The sequence below is a fragment of the Tamandua tetradactyla genome, chromosome 7 (assembly GCF_023851605.1).
Source record: "Tamandua tetradactyla isolate mTamTet1 chromosome 7, mTamTet1.pri, whole genome shotgun sequence".
Taxonomy (NCBI): domain Eukaryota; kingdom Metazoa; phylum Chordata; class Mammalia; order Pilosa; family Myrmecophagidae; genus Tamandua; species Tamandua tetradactyla.
The window spans coordinates 70549993-70572536 of record NC_135333.1 but is presented as its reverse complement, the minus strand read 5'-3'; the positions used below and the strand labels follow the sequence as shown (position 1 = coordinate 70572536).

The window sequence follows — 22544 nt, the reverse complement described above, 5'->3', positions numbered from 1 at the left end:
TCTTTTATCATCTATTTAGTTTTGAAAAACTGAGTGGCAAGCATACAGACATGTAATGAGTGGGCAATATTGCTATTGTTAAATGAAGCTTCACAGGAGAAGATAAGCTGAACAGCGTCTCTGAATCATAATATTGCTTCAGCTTCCCTACATGTTTACAAAGAGACCCTTGTGGGGATTCATGGCCAACCTTGTGAGTTAGCTGAGGAAAATGCAGAGCTCTCCAGAATCCGGATCCAGGACAGGTCTGGGGCATCTAGCAAGAATGATCACGAGGAGGTAGGTTCACAAGGCCCACCCAGTTTTTTTGTTTTTTTTTTTTTTTTATAGCTCAGATGCAGCTTCATTCAGTGTTTTAACATGATTACTTTACAATTAGGTATTATTGTGTTGTCCATTTTAGAGTTTTTGTATCTAGTCCTGCTGCACAGTCTGTATCCCTTCAGCTCCAATTACCCATTATCTTACCCTGTTTCTAACTCCTGCTGGACTCTGTTACCAATGACATATTCCAAGTTTATTCTCGAATGTCGGTTCACATCAGTGGGACCATACAGTATTTGTCTTTTAGCTTTTGGCTAGACTTACTCAGCATAATGTTCTCTAGGTCCATCCATGTTATTACATGCTTCATAAGTTTATCCTGTCTTAAAGCTGCATAATATTCCATCGTATGTATATACCACAGTTTGTTTAGCCACTCGTCTGTTGATGGAAATTTTGGCTGTTTCCATCTCTTTGCAATTGTAAATAACGCTGCTATAAACATTGGTGTGCAAATGTCCGTTTGTGTCTTTGCCCTTAAGTCCTTTGAGTAGATTCCCAGCAATGGTATTGCTGGGTCGTATGGCAATTCTATACTCAGCTTTTTGAGGAACCGCCAAACTGCCTTCCACAGTGGTTGCACCATTTGACATTCCCACCAACAGTGGATAAGTGTGCCTCTTTCTCCGCATCCTCTCCAGCACTTGTCATTTTCTGTTTTGTTGATAATGGCCATTCTGGTGGGTGTGAGATGATATCTCATTGTGGTTTTGATTTGCATTTCTCTAATGGCCAGGGACATTGAGCATCTCTTCATGTGCCTTTTGGCCATTTGTATTTCCTCTTCTGAGAGGTGTCTGTTCAAGTCTTTTTCCCATTTTGTAATTGGGTTGGCTGTCTTTTTGTTGTTGAGTTGAACAATCTCTTTATAAATTCTGGATACTAGACCTTTATCTGATATGTCGTTTCCAAATATTGTCTCCCATTGTGTAGGCTGTGTTTCTACTTTCTTGATGAAGTTCTTTGATGCACAAAAGTGTTTGATTTTGAGGAGCTCCCATTTATTTATTTCCTTCTTCAGTGCTCTTGCTTTAGGTTTAAGGTCCATAAAACCGCCTCCAATTGTAAGTTTCATAAGATATCTCCCAACATTTTCCTCTAACTGTTTTATGGTCTTAGACCTAATGTTTAGATCTTTAATCCATTTTGAGTTAACTTTTGTATAGGGTGTGAGATATGGGTCCTCTTTCATTCTTTTGCATATGGATATCCAGTTCTCTAGGCACCATTTATTGAAGAGACTGTTCTGTCCCAGGTGAGTTGGCTTGACTGCCTTATCAAAGATCAAATGCCCATAGATGAGAGGGTCTATATCTGAGCACTCTATTCAATTCCATTGGTCGATATATCTATCTTTATGCCAATACCATACTGTTTTGACCACTGTGGCTTCATAATATGCCTTAAAGTCAGGCAGTGCGAGACCTCCAGCTTCATTTTTTTTCCTCAAGATACTTTTAGCAATTCGGGGCACCCTGCCCTTCCAGATAAATTTGCTTATTGGTTTTTCTATTTCTGAAAAATAAGTTGTTGGGATTTTGATTGGTATTGCATTGAATCTGTAAATCAATTTAGGTAGGATTGACATCTTAACTATATTTAGTCTTCCAATCCATGAACACGGTATGCCCTTCCATCTATTTAGGTCTTCTGTGATTTCTTTTAATAGTTTTTTGTAGTTTTCTTTATATAGGTTTTTTGTCTCTTTAGTTAAATTTATTCCTAGATATTTTATTCTTTTAGTTGAGATTGTAAATGGGATTCGTTTCTTGATTTCCCCCTCCGCTTGTTCATTACTAGTGTATAGAAATGCTACAGATTTTTGAATGTTGATCTTGTAACCTGCTACTTTGCTGTACTCATTTATTAGCTCTAGTAGTTTTGTTGTGGATTTTTCCGGGTTTTCGACGTAGCCCACCCAGTTTTTAGGAGTATGTCAAAGTGGAAGATTTCTGTCGGGATGAAATAAGCTAGTAAATTTTAGATGAAAATTTGATATTATTCTTCCGGGGAGTTTTTGTTGTTCTAGTACACGAACTTTGTATTTGTAGTGATATGCAACAGCTAATAGCTTTATTTTGGTTTTTGGCTTTCTATTACTTGTGCAGGCACATACCACAGGCTGATTGATTCAAACAGGATGTTATTGTCTCCCAGTTTTGAGACTAAAAGTCTAAATCAAGGTATCTGCAGGTCGTGTTCTTTCACGGGGTCTGCAGTGTCCTGGTGCTAGCTTGCTGGCAACCCTTGGAGGTTCTTGGCTTGCAGATACCAAGGAACCCTCCCTTGCTGGACTATTTCACTCTCCCCTGCATCCAAATTTCCTCTGCTTATAAGGGTTTCAGCTATACTGAATTAAGTAAGACCTACTCTAATTCAATTTGGCTTCCTACAGATAGGGTCTTTGAAGACTCTATTTACAAATGAGTTCTCACCCACAGTAGCAGGTGTTAGGTCTTGGATATGTCTTTGTGGGGAACATGATTCTATTTACCATACCTAGGGACTCCCCTGTGCCTGAAAAATTTGGTGATGAGCCAAGGATTTGGGCCAAGATTATACTCATAGTTTTAGAACCACTTCTCTGTAGTGATTTCTTCCTAATTTCTAACTGCTCTGTTGGCGTTAGGCTCTGCTCTCTCAGACTTCCAGCCACAAGGCTTCAATTTTGTGCCATCTGATCTGTAAAGGGCTAGAGGAATAAAGTCAGTTTAAAAAGCAGCAAAATTACAGATCTTGCGGTGTCAAGCTCTGTCTTTCTAGAATGGACTCCTCTATGGTATTTTCCTGCTTTTTACTGGACCTCCACGTGTCTTCCACGAACTAGCGTGCTGTAACTGTCACCTAGGGATTTGGGCCAGTTTTATATTCAAGATTTTGAATTTCCCTCTGTTTATAGTTTTCTTGCTGCCAAGATATATCCCCACCCCACCCCACCCCCACCCAACTTAAAATTGCAGTTGTTTCCTCTGCCTTGGATGCTGATTGGGTCAATAAGCCTGTGATTCCTCTCTCTCTTCTCTGGCTGCTTTCTGCTACCTATCATCATGAAAGTTGTGAAGCACTCTCAGGCCAAAAAGCCACAAACCTGCCATTCTTCTTTCAATTTCAGTTTCTGGTGAATACACTCCACTTCACTTTCCATGTGCATTTGGACACTATTTAACAAAGGTTCTGATTTTTGTAGATGTATGTTTTTATGTCTCCATACATATATGTATTTCTATATCCATCCATACACACACAGAGAAGCAGATAAGTGATATGCATATCATAAGAAATTTGCTCACAATGTTTTTTTTCTTTTTTGGGGTGGGTTAGGGGTACATGGACTGGGAATCCAACTTGAGTCTCCCATATGGCAGGCCAGAAGTCTTCCGCCGAACTACTCATGCACCCTGTAAATGTGTTTTTAATCCATTTTTAAAAATTTTTTTCTGTTGAAGGGGTAAAATTCAACTTCCCCAAGTTGAATTCTTGATATTCTCACAAGCAGTGCAGACAAACAAAGCTATAGGCTGAACCCCCAATATTGGGGTTTGTTCATATGAAACTTAACCCCACAAAGGATAGGTCAAGTCTACTTAAAATTAGGCCTAAGAGTCACACCCAGGAGAACCTCTTTTGTTGCTCAGAAGTGGCCTCTCTCTCCAGCCACACAACAAGCAAACACACCACCCTCCGCTGTTCACATGGGACATGACTCCCAGGGGTGTGGACCTTCCTGGCAAGATGGGACAGAAATCTTGGAATAAGCTGAGACTCAGCATCAAGGGATTGAGAAAACTCTTAGAATGAACTGAGACTCAGCATCAGGAGATTGAGAAAACTGTCTCGACCAAAAGGGGGAAGAGTGAAATGAGGCAAAAAAAAGTGTCAGTGGCTGAGAGATTCCAAACAGAGTCAAGAGGTTATCCTGGACGTTATTCTTATACAGTAAATAGATATCACCTTATTAGTCAAGATGTAGTGGAGAGGCTAGAGGTAACTGCCTGAAAATGTAGAGCTGTGTTCCAATAGCCATGTTTCTTGAAGATGATTGTATAATGATATAGCTTTTACAATGTGTCTGTGTGATTGTGAAAACCTTATGTCTGATGCTCCTTTTATCTACCTTACCAACAGACGAGTAAAACATATGGAATAAAGATGAATAATAGGGGCATAATGTATTCAATCAACATCAAGAAACATGGCTACTGGAAAACAGCTCTACATCTTCAGGCAGTTCCCTCCAGCCTCTCCATTACATCTTGAATAAGAAGGTGATATCTACTTAATGCATAAGAGTAACCTCCAGGATAACCTCTTGACTCTGTCTGGAATCTCTCAGCCATTCACACTTTGTCTCATTTCACTCTTCCCCCTTTTGATCGAGAAGGTTTTCTCAATCCCTTGATGCTGGGTCTCAGCTCATTCTAGAGTTTTTCTCAATCCCTTGATGCTGAGTCTCAGCTCATTCTAGGATTTCTGTCCCACATTGCCAGGAAGACCCATACCCCTGGGAGTCATGTCCCACGTGGACAGGGGGAGGGTGGTGAGTTTGATGGCTGTGTTGGCTGGAGAGAGGCCACATGAGCAACAAAAGAGGCTCTCTTGGGGGTGATTCTTAGGCCTAAATTTTAAGTAGACTTGACCTATCCTTTGTGGGGTTAAGTTTCATATAAACAAACCCCAAGAATGGGGGCTCCACCCATAGCTTTGGTTGTCCACACTGTTTGTGAGAATATCAAGGATTCAACTTGGGGAAGTTGAATTTCTCCCTGTTCTCACCATTCCCTGAGCGGGACTTTGGGAATACTTTTCCACTCACTGATCGAATCACTCTGGGATTCATTGGGGCATCACTCTGGACAAACCAACAAAATCTCATGTCCTACCTGAGATTCCAAGTATTTATGGTGTTCAATAAAAAAACTACATAAGTTATATTAGGAAATGCACTAGTAAAAATATAAATTTGTACCAAATAAACATTTTTTTCTTTAGTCTCACACATAAGTTGAAATTTTAAAATATTAATTACCATCTATTTGTAGCACCCTGTAGTAATGACACTCCTCTGTTACTCCTCATGCAAAAACATTTTTTAAATTTGTACGTTTAGTCACTGTCATTATACACTGTAGGCAATCAAAGATCACACCATCTCAATCTTTATTGTCTATCTGTCTTTCTGATTTCATTTGTGCCCCTAGCCCTCCTTCCTCTATCATTCTCACATTCAGCTTCATTCAGTGTTTTAACATAATTGCATTATAGTTAGGTAGTATAGTGCTGTCCATTTCTGAGGTTTTACATTGAGTCATGTTGCACAATCTGTATCCCTTCAGCTTCAATTACCCAATATCTTACCCTATTTCTATCTCCTTATGGTCTCTGTTACCAATAAATATTCCAAGTTTATTCATAATGTTAGTTCATATCAGTGAGACCATACAGTATTTGTCCTTTTGTTTCTGGCTAATCTCACTCAGCATAATGTCCTTAAGGTCCATCCATGTTGTTTCATACTTCATAACTTTATTCTGACTTACAGCTGCATAATATTCCATCGTATGTTTATACCACAGCTTGTTTAGCCACTTGTCTGTTGATGGACATTTTGGCTGTTTCCATCTCTTGGTAGTTGTAAATAATGCTACTATAAACATTGGTGTTCAAATGTCCATTTGTGTCTTTGTCCTCATCATCCTTTGGGTAGAGACAGCATATAGATGGGTCCCATTCCCTAATCCATTCTGCCAGTCCATGTCCCCCGATCGGGAAGCTTAATCCATCAATATCAGTGTTCTTACTGCCCAGGCAGTACCCTCCTCTACCATTTTGCCTTTTGGCTTTTATATGTTCTTCTAATTTTCCTTCTTTTACCCTTACTCATAGTCTTCCTTTCTATACTCTTCTCCACACCTCTCTCTTCTGCCTTCGTATCTGTCTCTAGTGCTCCCTTTAGTATTTCTTGCAGAGCTGGTCTCTTGGTCACAAATTCTCTCAGTGATTTTTTTGTCTGAAAATGTTTTAATTTCTCCCTCAATTTTGAAGGGCAATTTTTCTGGATATAGAATTTTTGGTTGGCAGTTTTTCTCTTTTAGTAATGTAAATATATCATCCCACTGTCTTCTTGCCTCCACGCTTTCTGCTGAGAAATCTACGCATAGTCTTATTGGGCTTCCCTTGTATGTGATGGATTGCTTTTCTCTTGCTGCTTTCAAGATTCTCTCTTTCTCTTTGGCCTCTCACATTCTGAGTAGTAAATGTCTTGGAGTACATCTATTTGGATCTGTTCTCTTTGGGGTATGCTGCACTTCTTGGATCTGTAATTTTAAGTCCTTCATAAGAGTTGGGAAATTTTCAGTGATAATTTCCTCCATTAATTTTTCTCCTCCTTTTCCCTTCTCTTCTCCTTCTGGGACACCCACAACATGTATATTCGTGTGCTTCATATTGTCCTTCAATTCCCTGAGTCCCTGCTCATATTTTTCCTTTTTTTTCCCTATATTTTCTTTTCCTTGCCGGATTTCAGATGTTCCGTCCTCCAGTTCACTAATCCTATGTTCTGCCTCTTGAAATCTACCATTGTAGGTGTCCATTGTTTTTTCAACTCTTCTACTGTGCTTTTCATTCCCATAAATTCTGTGATTTGTTTTTTTAGACTTTTGATTTCTTCTTTTTGTTCATTCCTCGCCTTCTTTATATCCTCCCTCAACTCACTGATTTGGTTTTTGATGAGGTTTTCCATGTCTGTTCGTATATTCTGAATTAAATGTTTCAGCTCTTGTATCTCATTTGAATTGTTGGTTTGTTGCTGCATATATTCAAAAACTGCCTCCTCTTATTTGCCTTGACATGCCCTGACATGTCCAAACATCTCTCGATCTTGCAAGCCCTGCTAATTTAACCCTTTGCCTAGCAACTCCTGAGCATATACCATCCCACCTTTTCACCTCTTTTTCATTGGACCATGTACACACCCCCTAACCAACCCACATAATCCATATTAGCCGTCCGTCAAAGTTTCCCCGCCTATGTTACCGCCCCTTCACCAACCCTATATATTCTCTGTGTTTCCCCCTCTCGGGAGCCTAGCCTGTAAGCCTTGCCAGCCAGCTAGGTTCCGCGAGCCACCCCTGCAATAAACTGCTGCAAATATTTCTTTGCTCCCGGTTTATTGTGCTCGCGCACCCTCCAGACCTTCGAGCCCCGTGGTTTCAGCTGACGCCGCTCTCCAGCCGAACCGCATCCGAGGACGAGACCCCAGTGCGGTCGGGCAAGGCAAGCCCCATGCCACAGTTTGTTCCTTTGACGGGGTCATATCTTCAATTTTCCTAGTGTGATTTGTTTTTTTTTTTTGCTGGTGTCTAGGCATTTAATTACCTTAATCAGTTTATTCTGGAGATTGCTTGCACTTCTTTTACCTAGGGTATTCTTGCTGGATGAATTTGTCGTCTATTTGTTCTTTGACATTCACTTTAGCTTTTTCTGGACCTCTAGCTTAGGTTTTGTTTAACAGAGGAGAATTTTTCTGTTCTTGTTTCCTTGTTTCTTGCCCTGCTTGTATGGTGCCTTTTCCCCCCCGCACTGAGGAGGGTCTATGTAAGTATTATAGACCCCAGCTAGATTTTCCCAGACCAAGCTGGCCTTCTATCAGGAGAAAAGAGTCACCTGTGTCGGTTTTCCCTAAGGGTGAGACCCAGCAGGTTGACAGACTTTCCTGTGAAGTCTCTGGGCTCTGTTTTTCTTATCCTGCCCAGTATGTGGTGCTTGCCTGCCTGCAGGTCCCACCAGCATAAGATGATGGTCTCTGTTACCTTAATCAGTTTATTCTGGAGATTGCTTGCACTTCTTTTACCTAGGGTATTCTTGTTGGATGAATTTGTTGTCTATTTGAAAGAAAGGACACAAATAAACATTTTCACACTGATGTTTATAGCAGCATTATTCATTGTATGCAATAGATGGAAACAGACCACATGTCCATCAATTGATGAGTGGATAAACAATCTGTGGTATATACATATGATAAAATATTATGAAACTGTAAGGAGGTATGAAGTCATGAAGCATGCAATATCTTGGACAAACCTTGAGAACATTATGTTGAGCAAAATAAGCCAGAAACAAAAGGACAAATATTGTATGGTCTCACTAATGTGAATTAAGTACATTGAGCAAAACTCTGGGAGTTAAATTTACGAGCATAGATTATCAGGAGATAGGAAGAGGGTAGAGATTGGGCAATTGATGCCTAAGGAGGACAGAATGTTTAATAAGGTTGATTATAAATATCCAGAAATGGCTAGCACAAAACTGTGTGATGATAGTACAATATTGCAAGTATAATTAATAATCCTGAGCATGTGTATATAGAAAGGAGAAGACTAGGATCGTGTATATCACTAGAAGGAAAGTTAGAGATATAACCTGAGACTGTATAACATAGTGAAACCTATAACGGATATTGACTGTGGTTAATTATACAAATACAAAAAAGTTCTTGCATGAACTAGAACAAATGAATGTTACTATTACAAGGTGCTAATAATAAGATGATAATATGGGAAAAATACAATTAATGCAAACTAAGGTCTATATTTAACTAAAGCAACAGTGAAATATTTTTTCATATATTGTAACAAAGACATTATACCAAAACTAAATGTCAATAATTGGGGGTGGGGCAAGGTATAAAAGGTATGGGATTATTTTTTGTTGGAAGAAATGAGAATGTAATCATATGGATTGTGGTGGTGAAGGCATAACTATGTGATTAGGCCAAGAGCCATTGATTATACATTTAGGATGGATTATATGATGTTTGAATAGAAATACTTTTCTTTTTTTTTAAGAAAAGTAAATGACTTTTCTAAAAAGATAAAAAGAAAAGGTGAAGATCACAAAACAAGTCTTCAAAAAATCTAAAAAATTTGAAATCAGAGTATCTTATCGTAACATAATGGAATGAAGGTAACAAACAAAAAATGGAAAATTCACAAATATGTGGAAACTAAAAATATACTTTTAAACAACCATTCAAAGAAGAAATCACAAGGGAAATTAGAAAATACCTTGAGATGAAATGAAACAAAAACACAACATACTGAATCTCATGGAATCAGGAAATGCTCAGAAGGAAATTTACAACTGCACACGCTTACATTAAAAAGTAAGGGGGCAGGCAAGGGTGGCTCAGTGGCAGAGTTCTTGCCGGCCATGCCAGAGACCGGGAAGGGAGACCCAGGTTTGCTTCCTGGTGCCTGCCCATGTGAAAAAAAAAGGTTTTAAATGAAAGATCTCTTCTCACATTAGATTCATGCACATGTGACTGAATGCTGAGTAGTATTTTTTTTTATCAACACCTGAAAATTGTGGCAACTTTTATTTTTTCTTTCAGGAGATCCTTTTCTACTTTTTCATGTAAATTTTGCAGAGTTTCTTGTTCATATGGAAATATTCAACTTTCAAAATGAAGTTTTTAATTGCTATTGTTTTATATAGGATTGAAAGAAAATTGACTCCCTTAATAAAAGCAAATTTATCTGTTAAAAAAAAAAGAAAAATTTCAGATCATAACCTAACTTCCTATCTGGAGGAACTAGAAAAGGAAGAGCAAATTCACCCAAAGGGAGCAGAAGGAAGGAAATAATAAGGATTAGAGCAGGGATAAATACCAACCAGAAAAACAATAGAGAGAATCAATGAAACCAAAAGCTAGTTCCTGAAATGATAAATTAAATTGACAAACATTTAGCAAGACTGACAAAGAAAAAAAGAGAGCAGAAACAAATAACTAAAATCATAACTGAAACTGGGAACTTTACTACCAACATTACAGAAATAAAAAGGATTATAAAAAGAAGGTAAGTTCAACTGTACATCAACAAACTTATGAAATGGACAAATTCCTGGAAATATACAAATTACCTGAACTGGCTCAAGAAGAATTCGAAGATCTCAGCAGAATAATAGAAGTAAAGAGACTGAATTGGTGATCAAAAACCTCCCAACAGATAGAGAAAATCTCAACCAAAAGGGGGAAAGAAAGATAGGAGACAAAATAAAGTGTCAGTGGCTGAGAGATTCAAACAGAATCGAGAGGTTATTCTTAGATATTATATAGATATCCCCTTTTTAGTTTATGGTGTATTAGAGTGGCTAGAGGGTAGTTCCTGAAACTGTAGAGCTGTGTTCCAGTAGCCATGTTTCTTAAAGGTGATTGCATAATGATATAGCTTTTGTAATGTGACTGTGTGATTGTGAAAACCTTGTGTCTAATGTTCCTTTTTTCCTTTTAGGGACAGATGAGGAAAAAAATATGGATAAAAAATAGACAAATAATGGGGAACAAAGGTTAAAATAAATTGAGTAGATTGAAATACTAATGGTCAATGAGACGGAGATGTAAGGAGTATAGTACGTGTGGTATGCAACAAGAGACCATTGGAGATGAAGAAGGAATACGCCCCTGGGAGAGCTTCATGAAGCAACAGCCTGGAGAGAAAGCTATTGGACATCACCATGTTTGCCATGTGCCTTTCCAATTGAGAGAGGAACCCTGACATTCATCGACCTTCTTTTTTTTTTTTTTTTTATTGATTAAAAAAATTAACAAACAAAACATTAAGATATCATTCCATTTACATATACAATCAGTAATTCTTAATATCATCACATAGTTGCATATTCATCATTTCTTAGAACATTTAGAAAAAGAAATAAAAAGACAACAGAAAAAGAAATAAAACGATAATAGAGAAAAAAAAGATTATACATACGATACCCCTGACCCCTCGCTTTCATTTACCACTAGCATTTCAAACTAAATTTATTTTAACATTTGTTCCCCCTATTATTTATTTTTATTCCATATGTTCTACTCTTCTGTTGATATAGTAGCTAAAAGGAGCATCAGACACAAGGTTTTCACATTCACAGAGTCTCATTGTGAAAGTCATATCATTGTTCAATCATCATCAAGAAACATGGCTACTGGAACACAGCTCTACATTTTCAGGAAGTTTCCTCCAGCCTCTCCACTACATCTTGAACAACAAGGTGATATCTACTTAATGCGTAAGAATAATCTCCAGGATAACCTCTTGACTCTGTTTGGAATCTCTCAGCCATTGACACTTTGTCTCATTTCACTCTTCTCCCTTTTGTTCAATAAGGTTTTCTCAATCCCTTGATGCTGAGTCTCAGCTCATTCTGGAATTTCTGTCCCACGTTGCCAGGAAGGTCCACACCCCTGGGAGTCATGCCCCACACAGACAGAGAGAGAGTGGTAAGTTTGCTTGTTGTGTTGGCTGGAGAGAGAGGCCACATCTGAACAACAAAAGAGGTTCTCTTGAGGGTGACTCTTAGGCCTAAATTTTAAGTAGACTTGACCTATCCTTTATGGGGTTAAGTTTCATATGAACAAACCCCAAGACTGGGGGCTCAGCCTATAGCTTTGGTTGTCCACACTGCTTGTGAGAATATCAAGAATTCAACTTGGGGAAGTTGAATTTATCCCCATTCTCACCATTCCCCGAAGGGGACTTTGCAAATACTTTTCCACTCACTGATCAAATCATCGCTACCTTATCTTAACAACTTAAATACTTTTTTCCATTTTGTTACAATTTGCCTTTCTTTTGGGGGGAGGAGGGGATGATATTCAAGATGATAATAATTGGAAACATTATTACAATTCCAGACTTTCTATCAAATTGATGTGTTTTTATAAATGCTTGGAATTGGTTATGAGTAAAATAATATTGACCAGTGCTTCCTTGTTTATGTAATATGTGGTGCTAGCCCCTTAAATGTATTGTCTTCCAGTGTTGAATCTATTTCTAAATGTTCATTTACAGGATGCATGAGTACAAGTGACACTCTGTATATTCCATAAATATTCACTTTGTTGTATTTTCATGAAGACAATTGAATACATTTATCTGATTTTTCAGTAATTAAGTTATTTTAGCTTGAACTGGGATTATGTAGAAGGAATAATATCATTACAGGGACCATCATCAGTATGAGTCAAATCTCATTCAAACATAAGAAATTTCAAAGATAAGCCATTCTTTGCTAATGCTTATGGCTCTTTTGTTCCCCTCAAAGAAAAATAAAAACAATTACCTTAAAAAAAAAGGAGAAAAAAATTGCCTTTTAATTAAAATTGTTCTTAGTTAAAAATTAATCTGAATTATAATGTGAACCTGGATTCAGTCTTTCTCTTACTGGACTGAAAGAAACAAGGTTAGAAATAGTGTTTTGGTTTCAAATTAGATTGTTTAAATAGAAAGTAGGCCATATGTTCTGAAGGACAAGAGGGAGGGAGGGAGGAAGGGAAGGAAGGAAGGTTGGAAAGAAAGAGAAAAGAAAGGCCACATACATTTGGGAAAAGGACACTGGGGTAGAAACATGATCTGAGAATGTGGTGGGGAGAAGGTCAAGATCCCTGCAGCCGAGGGCCAGTGAACAAGGGAAATGGTCTGGGAGGCCAGAGCCGAGACTGGGAAGAAGGAACCAGGCGCGTGGGTGTGGAACACCGTGCCCTAGGTCAGGTTGTAGGACAGCAGCTCTTGTGCCTGCAAGTCTAGCAGCACACCCAGCAGGACCAGGCAATGCAGCAGCCCCAGTGGCTCCTGCTGCCCAGGATGTGAGAAACGGAAGTCCTAGTTGGAGCAGGAGAAGGCATTGTGGCCCTGATGGGAATCACTGTCAGAGCCCTTGCGGGGCAGATGGCCTGAAGACAGGCACACCTTATAAGTTCAGCTGTTCTGGATGTACACCATCCAGGCGTGTAGCCTGGCTTGGAAGGAGGTGGTAGTCAGGGCATTGGGCCCGTGGTCAAAGTGCTCTGGGTCATCTGCACAGGCCTTGGACTTCTTGGCACTGAAAGTCAGGGTCCTTCGATCATCTGACACTTGCAGAAAGGGGCTGACAGTCCTTTTGTCAATATGCACATCCTCCACCCCTGTGAGTTGAGTGGACAAATTCTGTTGCCCAGAGCTTGGTCAGGAGAGGACTCCAGGTGCACCTCTCACTGAAATTTTTCTCCCACTCCTGGGGATTCAAAATGCCTTCTGCTTCCTCAGTTTTCTGCTTTCTCAGATTTCTCAGAAATCTCTGCTCTTTCTGGAGGAGCTGGAAGTCATCCAGCTGGGTAAGCATGTCCACCAGGCTGGTGCAGATGGTGTCGTGCTTCAATGGCTCCCCAGCCTAGTGTACCCGCTGCATCAGGATACTCTAGTGGGCCCGCTCTTCTTCCCAGTGCACTTGTTCCAACAACTGCTGCTCCTCATTCTCACACAGACTCCTCACCAGACTCACTCACTGAATGAATAGCTCGTGTGCTACACTGGCCATCCATCCTCAAGGCTCACTGGTTCCTCCCTTGCAGGATCTCAGCCAGGTACCTGCAGTAACTGCAGCCTCTCACACTGCTGCATAATCTTGTTCCGCAGTTCCTCTGCATGCTGCGCAAGGGTTGTCCAGGCCCGCGCAGGCGGCGCATACTAACCACTGCTTGAAGCAGCAGAACCAGTGCAGAGCCTGTCAGTGATCCCTGTCAGAGCCGCCTGGGCACCCTCCATGGCCAAGGCTGGGCACCCAGGGCCTCGCGCTCTAAGCCGCAGGTGGCTCTTGGGGGGGACCTCCTTGACCAGCCTGGGCTCCTCTCCCAAATTTTTGCACATCCAAAGATATTATCAAGAAAATGAAAAGTCAATCTGCATAAAACATTTCAAAATCATATATCTGATATACATAGCTGCTGCAACTCAGCAACAAAAAAGACAAACAACTCAATTAAAAATGGGCCAAGACACATTCAGACAAAATTCTAGTATCCAGAATATATAAAAGAGATTGTTCAACTCAACAACAAAAAGATAGACAACCCAATTACAAAATGGGCAAAAGACATGAACAGACACTTCTCAGAAGAGGAAATACAAATGGCCAAAAGGCAAATGAAAAGATGCTCAACTTCCCTGGCTGTTAGGGAAATGCAAATCAAAACCACAATGAGATATCATCTCACACCCACCAGAATGGCCATTATCAATAAAAGAGAAAACAACAAATGCTGGAGAGGATGTGGAGAAAGAGGCACACTTATCCACTGTTGGTGGGAATGTCAAATGGTACAATCACACTGGAAGGCAGTTTGATGGCAAATCAGGAAGCTAAGTATAAAGCTGCCATATGACCTGACAATACTATTGCTAGGTATCTACTCAGAAGACATGAGGGCAAGGACAAAAATGGACATTTGCATGCCAATGTTTATAGCAGCATTATTTACCATTGCCAAGAGATGGAAACAGGCCAAGTGTCCATCAACAGATGAGTGGCTAAACAAGCTGTGGTATATACATATGATATTATGTAGCTGTAAGACAGAATAAAGTTATGAAGTACGTAACAACATGGATGGACCTTGAGGACATTATACTGAGTGAGATTAGCTACAAACAAAAGGACAAATACTGTATAGTCTCACTGATATGAACTGGCATTAGTGAATGAACTCGGAAAATTTCAGCTAAGAACAGGGACCATCAGGAGATAGAGATAGGGTAGATATTGGGTAATTGGAGCTGAAGGGATACAGATTGTACAAGAGGACTGATTGTAAAAATTCAGAAATGGATAGCAAATACTACCTAACTTTAATACAATAATGTTAATACACTGAATGAAGCTGATTGTGAGAATGATAGAGGGAGGAGGAAATCAGAAGGAAAGATAGATGATAAGACTGAGATGTATAATCTAGGAGTGCTTAGAGTGTATAATGATAGTGACTAAATGTACAAATTTTAAAAATGTTTTTGCATGAGGAAGAACAAAGGAATGTCAATATTGCAGGGTGTTGAAAATAGATGGTAATCAATATTTTAAAATTTCAACTTATGTGTGAGACTAAAGCAAAAAATGTTTATTTGGTACAAAATTTATATTTTGACTAGTGCATTTCCTAATATAACTTATGCAGACAGCTTAATTAAACACCATAAGTACAGGGAACCTTGAGTAGGACATGAGATTTTGTGGGTTTGTCCAGAGTGATGCCCCAATAAATTCCAGAGTGATTTGAACAGTGAATAAAAAAGTATTTGTAAAGTCCCCTTCGGGGAATGGTGAGAAAGGGGGAAAATTCAAATTCCCCAAATTGAATTCTTGGTATTCTCACAGCAGTGTGGACAACCAAAGCTATAGGCTGAGCCCCCAGTCTTGGAGTTTGTTCATATGAAACTTAACCCCACAAAGGATAGGTCAAGTCTACTTAAAATTAGGCCTAAGAGTCACCCCCAAGAGAACCTCTTTTGTTGCTCAGATGTGGCCCCTCTCTCCAGCCAACACAGCAAGCAAACTCACCACCCTCCCCCTCTCTATGTGGGACATGACTCCCAGGGGTGTGGACCCCCTTGTCTATGTGGGACAGAAATCCTAGAATAAGCTGAGACTCAGCATCAGGGGATTGAGAAAACCTTCTTGATCATAAGGGGGAAGAGTGAAATGAGACAAAATAAAGTTTCAATGGCTGAGATATTCCAAACAAAGTCGAGAGGCTATCCTGGAGTCTATTCTTATGCATTAAATGGATATCACCTTGTTAGTCAAGATGTAGTGGAGAGGCTGGAGGGAACTGTCTGAAAATGTGGAGCTGTATTCCAGTAGCCATGTTTCTTGAAGATGATTGTATAATGATATAGCTTTCATAATATGACAGTGTGATTGTGACAAACTTGTGTCTGATGCTCCTTTTATCTACCTCATCAACAGACGAGTAAAACATATGGAATAAGGATGAATAATAGGGACAAAAATGTTAAATTTAGATCGAAATGCTGGTGATCGGTGAGGGGGCATGGTGGGGGGTATGGTAAGTATGAATTTTTTTCTTTTTTCTTTTTCTTTTTCTGAATAGACGTAAATGTTCCAAGAAATTATCATGATGAATATGCAATTATGTGATGATGTTGTGAATTACTGATTATATATGTAGAATGAAATGATCAAAAGTTAAGAATGTTTACATTTGTTTGGTGTTTTTTGGTATTTAAAAAAATTTTTTTGATTAAAAAAAGAAAATAGATGGTAATTCATATTTTAAAACCTTAAATTATGTGTAAGACTGAAGCAAAAATGTTTATTTGGTACAAAATTTATAATTTGACTAGTGCATTTCCTAATATAACTTATGTGGATAGTTTAATTGAACACCATAAGTACATGGAAACTTGAGCAGGGCATGAGAGTTTATAGGTTTGTCCAGAGTGATGCCCTGATAAGTCCCAGAGTGATTTGAACAGTGAATAAAAAGTATTTGCAAAGTCCCCTTGGGGGAGGGAATGGTGAGAAAGGGATAAAATTCAACTTCCCCACGTGGAGAATTCCTGATATTCTCACAAGCAGTGGGGACAACTAAAGCAATAGGCCATGCCCTCTATCTTGGGGTTTGTTCATATGAAACTTATTCCTGCAAAGGATAGACTAAGCCTACTTAAAATTAGGCCCAAGAATCACCTCCAAGAGAACCTCCTTTGTTGCTCAGATGTGGCCTCCCTCTCTCAGCCAACATGACAAGCATACTCACTGCCCTCTGCCCTTTACGTGGGTCATGACTCCCAGGGGTGTAAACCTTCCTGGCAATGTGGGACTGGAACTGGGACCCAGCATCAAGGGACTGAGAAAACCTCCTCTACCAAAAGTGGGAAGAGAGAAATGAGATAAAATAAAGTGTCAATGGCTGAGAGATTTCAAACAGAGTCAAGAGGTTATCCTGGAGGTTATTCTTATGCATTATATAAATATCACTTTTTTAGTTAAGGTATATTGGAGAGACTGTAGGGAAATGCCTGAAAATGTAGAGCTATGTTCCAGTAGCCATGTTTCTTTAAGATGATTTTGTATAGTGATATAGCTTACGCAATGTAACTATGTGATTGTGAAACCCTTGTGTCCGATGCTCCTTTTATCTATGGTATGGACTGATGAGTAAAACATACAGATTAAAAAAAAATAAATAATAGGGGAACAAATGTTAAAATAAATTTAGTAGATTGAAACACTACTGATCAATGAAAGGGATAAGGGGTATAGAAAAAAAAATAGGGGAAACAGACTAAAATATATTGGGTAGATGGAAATACTAGCAATCAATGAGAGGGACCGGTAAATTGTATGGTATGTATGAGGTTTTTTTCTTTTTTTAAATTTCTTTTTCTGAATTGAGGCAAATGTTCTAAGAAATGATCATGGTGATGAATATATAACTGTGATGATATTGTGAGTTATTGATTATATATCATGAATGGAATGATCATATGGAAAGAATGTTCATTTTTGTATGTTATGTTTAAAAACATTTTTTAATTAAAAAAAAAAATGGGCCAAGGACTTAGACACTTCTCCAAAGATATACGAATGGCCAATAAGCACATATTTTTTTCAACATCATTAGCCATTAGGGAAATGCAAATCAAAACCACATTGAGATACCACCTTATACCAATTAGAATGGCTATAAGTTAAAAAAAACAAAACAAAACAGAAAATAAGTGCTGGCAAGGATGCAGAGAAATAGGAATCTTAGTACATTGTTATTGGCAATGCAAAATGGTACAACACTGTGGAAAAGTTTGTCAGTTCATCAAAAAGTTAAACATAGAGCTACCATTTGACTCAAGAATTCCACTTCTAGGAATATACTAAAAAATTGAAAACTGGAACTTGAACAGATATTTATACTCGTGTTCACAGCAGCGTTATTTACAATGGCCAAAAGGTAGACACAACCCAAGTGTCTTTATCAGTAGACAAATGTACAAACAAAATGTGGAATATAAATATTATGGAATATTATTCAGCCACAAATGGAATGAAGTTCTGCTATATGCTACATCAATCTTGAAAATACTATGCTCAGTGAAATGTCAGACACAAAAGGACAAATATTGTGATTCCACTTGAAATAACTAAAATAAGCAAATTCATAGAGTACATTAGAGGTTACCAGGGATGGGGGTTAGGGAAGAGGCAATTATTGTTTAGTATCATTTGTTTAGTATCATTTAGTATTGTTTAGTATCATTTAGTATTGTTTAGTATCATTGTTTAGTATCAGGGGAAAGTTTAAGTAATGAATGGTGGATGGTGGTGATGGTAGTGCAACACTATAACTAATGCCACTGAATTGTACACTTAAATATGGTTAATATGGTAAAATTTTGAGATGTTTTACCACACAAACATATAAAAGCAAGTCAATGAGGAAAAAAAATCTTTATTTGCCCTTTAGAAGAAATTTCTCAGGGCCAGCTCAGGCTGAGCTATGGAATATAAGCAGGGGAAGCTTCTTAGATCCGATTTAAGAAAACCATTCTGGTTATGTAGAGAATAAAGTTTAAGGGAGCAAAGGTAGAAAAAGGAGCAAACAATTACCACAAATTATGGAGAATGTAGTTTATTTTCTGAGGGCCTTTTGGGATAAAGTCACTGGTGTTTGTCAGGAATAAGGCTTGAAGGGAAGAATGACTGAGGTGGGTAGGAGTCAAAATGGTAAGAACTCAATACATGAGGCATTTCATAAGTAAATGGAAAGGCAGGAGCATGTCAGATCTAAGGATGCACATGGACATGTGGATGAGTGTGGTAGTGGGTGTGAGTTTTAAAAATATATAAATGGCTTTCCCCATGCCCCTCAAATTATGTATATATATAAATGGGAATAGAGAATGGTAAATGGCAAAAACAAAACAAAAAATTGAAAAGGGGCAGGAATCTCGTCCTGGAAGGGCTGTGTGATATATTAGGGAATGTAGGTATTCTTTCATGGTCAATTGGGAACTGAGGGATTTAAAAGGGATAGTGAGATATCATCATATAGAGCATCCTGACATCGCTGTAGAATGAATCTTAGAGACCAAAGACTCAAGTGAAATGAAATAGGAAAGAGCACAGAAGAAAATAACAGCTAATTCTCACTGGGGAAAGAGATCAACATCTATTGTAAGGCTTTTCATTTAATCCACATAGTAAGCAGGTATTTCCAATTTCCTGGGTATGAAATGAGACTATGAAACTTGCCCAAGGACACAACAGGTAATGAGTGGCCAAGCCAGGATTTAAAGCTGATTTTGTTACAAGAAGGACAAAAGAAATAAGGAGTCTGTAATGTCATATGTACATTCAGAATTTTTATTTCAAAACAAAGAACCACAATAACATTAGTAATAAAAAATCCACTTGGAAATATTCACAACCTGGTCACTGAGAAATGGCAAAACTTCCACACCGAATTACTGTCAACTCACTGTTTCTGAGGGGCCAGGAGTAGAGGTGCAATTAGAGGAAAGGCACCTCTCCCAACAAAGCCTTACTCTTGTGGGTTTACTCCAAAGATTCAATGACTAGAGGGAATGGTGAGAAATGAAAAGTAAAAAAAACTCATAGGCAGGAGAGTTTGGCTAACTGGGTTGGAATAGAAGCACCAAGGAGGGAAAGGGAGTCCAAGCAACATGAAAAAAGGGAAGAGGTGTCATCAGGGTCCTAGTTCCACTTACTAAAAAGTGCTGAGGAACCAGATGATTGTGGAGGTGTCCATGACATTGTGGAAAGAGTAAATCCCTCCATCTTCTAACCCCCTGAAACTCTCCAGGAGTTGAAGTGAGTCTTCTGTTTGTTTCCTACTCCCTTAGAAAAGAATGCCTCCCTGCCCTTCATGGGCCCCAGAAGGGCAGAGGCACTGATGTCACATTTTCCCTTCTTATTGTCTGTGACCAAAGTGAGGCTGAACCCTCCATCCTCAACCTCAAGATTTAGGAAATTCTCCCTTACTCTCTAAACAAGGAAAGGTAGTCATATGAGACTCAATTCTTGCTTAGGAGAAAACCTAAGATGCAAATTCCACCTACCAGAGTGAGTGATTTTATATACACAAGGGTGAGATCTAAATACATTCTATCCAAAAGGGGGTTGTAGGTACACAGAAGAACCAAGTCACCAATAAACTACTTCCACCCAGAGCAAAGTGACAGTGCACATACATTCATACTTATCAAGTGTGGGCTACACTGTACATATACTCATAACTATCTCAAATATGATCTATCCGAAAGATCCAAGTCCCCTATGGATGATAAAAAAAAAAGACATAAACAAGCATGCCATGACCCTAAAACAACAAACTTAAGCTAATCATTCAGGAAAAATCCTCTCCCAGAGCTGGTTACAAATTTCAAGCTAGCTATGAATATTCTCCTCTGAATTCCTTTAAAAAGGCTATAGGTTAAAATGAAACAAAAATCAACATCTAAAATTTCTTACAGAACAAAATCAAGAAATATCGAACACGAGTCCACTACAAAGGGAAGTAGCTGTTTGTTCCACTGAAGGGAGAGGAATGAAAAAAAAAAAAAACCTTCCCTTCTCTGGACTCCACCCAAAATTAGAACCCCTGAACCGCTATTAACTAGAATGCCCATTATAGTAACAGTCCTAGATTTCAAGTAGTACTACATATAAATTACAATTTTAAACAAAAAATATCCAAAGGAAACCAGTAGCTTTTTATATAGGCACATGACTTTTCTGAGAAATTAAGCCTGAGAATTTCCATCTTAAGGACAGAAATTGTTAAGAGGCAATGTGCAAACTTTAGGCACCACGCATATATCCCTTCAATAACACTTCACACTATTTGTTCCCTAAATTCTTCCCTTCCTATTGCATTTTAACCTCTCCAGTTTCAAATCTTCAACCCTATAGCCTCTCTTTAAACACCTCCCTCTACACCTCAATGTCTTTATGCTTTCCATTATTTTGGTAAAATCACTTTACATTAAAAAAAATAAATATTTATGCAATAAAACCAGAAGTTAAAATAAATAAACTCAGTTAATTTGCTCTGCAGAGCTGTATGGAAGTGAGGAAGGTGATCTATTATTTAATCCTAATCCTCCTCTGCATTCCATACTCAAGTATATCTGCTTCCTGGTAAATCTGAGTTGGGGGAACTCCACCTTCACTCTTACTCCCCTATATGCCCTTGCTAGGCAACATTAGAATCTAAGGGAGAAAGAACTGGCAAAGCCATCCTATTCCAAGCTGCCAGTCCCTCCTGAAATGATGGCAGGTACCCCTGGTCTCTCCTAAACAGAGGACAATGTTCAAGAAATGAAATGCTTAAAAAGCCATAGAAGATTCAACTAAACAAACACCTGCAGTGGGTTCATCTGCGTGCTCATACAGTGTGAGGGATGAGAAAGGAATCAAAGTAGCAGCATTCAGAAACAGCCCTGGATTATATCCTGAAGCCTCTCCCTCTTGAAGGGAGAGGTCGCTTTTCCATTTTGGGAGGGAGGTGGCAAGGAGGCGTGACTCAGACATTGGTGGTGGTCTCCTTCACAGGCTGGATGCTGTTCATCTCCACAATGGGGCCTTTCCCAGCTCTACTGGCCTCCTGCACCTGCCCTTCAAACGCCCGTGTTATATCCTCAAAAGTCCTGCCGCGCGTCTCAGGGACTTTGAAGAAGGTGAAGACCAAGAAGATAATGAGGAAGGCAGTGAAGATGATAAAAACGTAGGCTCCTAAATAGGTCTAGTGAAAAGAGACAAAGGAGGAGGTTAACATTAAAATCTGGTCGTTGGCTAGCTTCCATTTCCCTCATATCCAGATTTCTAAGTAAATTCCCATATTTAATGAAAACAATAAGGTTTCTCTGGAGATTCATTCATAATTCTACTGCTAACTTACTATACTTCTCAGCAATTTTTTTTTGGTGTCATTCCTTTTAATTATTTGTTAAAGTTAGCTGCTTCCAAATAAATACCTGAGTATTTTTTTTTTAATCTGGGTTTCTGAAAAATTCACAGAAGCAGGAAAGAATTTTAAATGTTCATCACAAGTTTATTTAACAAATCAGCTCCAGATAATTTTATAACAAGATCTAACTAGGTCATTAACATCCCATACACTTAAGGAACTGCTAAGATCATGAAACCATTGAAGCTAATTCAGACTAGATTTATGTATTGGTTTAGAATCCTTTGAAATTTACCACTATCATTCTGTTTCTAGGCAGAACTATGCCTACATCATCTCAGGCAGCTCTGCCCTCCTCCTCCCGCTTCAATCTTTTCTGCTATCATTCTTCTTTTTCCTTTGAAAGTGAGAAAACTGATCTGGTCTGAAGCCCTTGATATTTGATGCTTCATGGCAC

General features: G+C 38.8%; 1 protein-coding gene and 1 pseudogene across 4 annotated transcripts in view; both read right to left on the bottom strand.

The window, feature by feature from the left end:
• Positions 1-179: 179 nt before the first annotated feature.
• Positions 180-20282, bottom strand: LOC143690482 (B box and SPRY domain-containing protein pseudogene; annotated as a pseudogene).
• The window catches only part of LOC143691457 (solute carrier family 2, facilitated glucose transporter member 3), an 86316-nt gene continuing 83272 nt past the window's right edge, over positions 19501-22544 (bottom strand). For all 4 annotated transcript variants that reach the window (XM_077169947.1, XM_077169945.1, XM_077169946.1 and 1 more), the window contains one exon: positions 19501-21922. In XM_077169947.1, the coding sequence (XP_077026062.1) occupies positions 21704-21922 (219 nt within the window). In that variant the 3' untranslated portion in view covers positions 19501-21703. The remainder of the gene's footprint in view (positions 21923-22544) is intronic.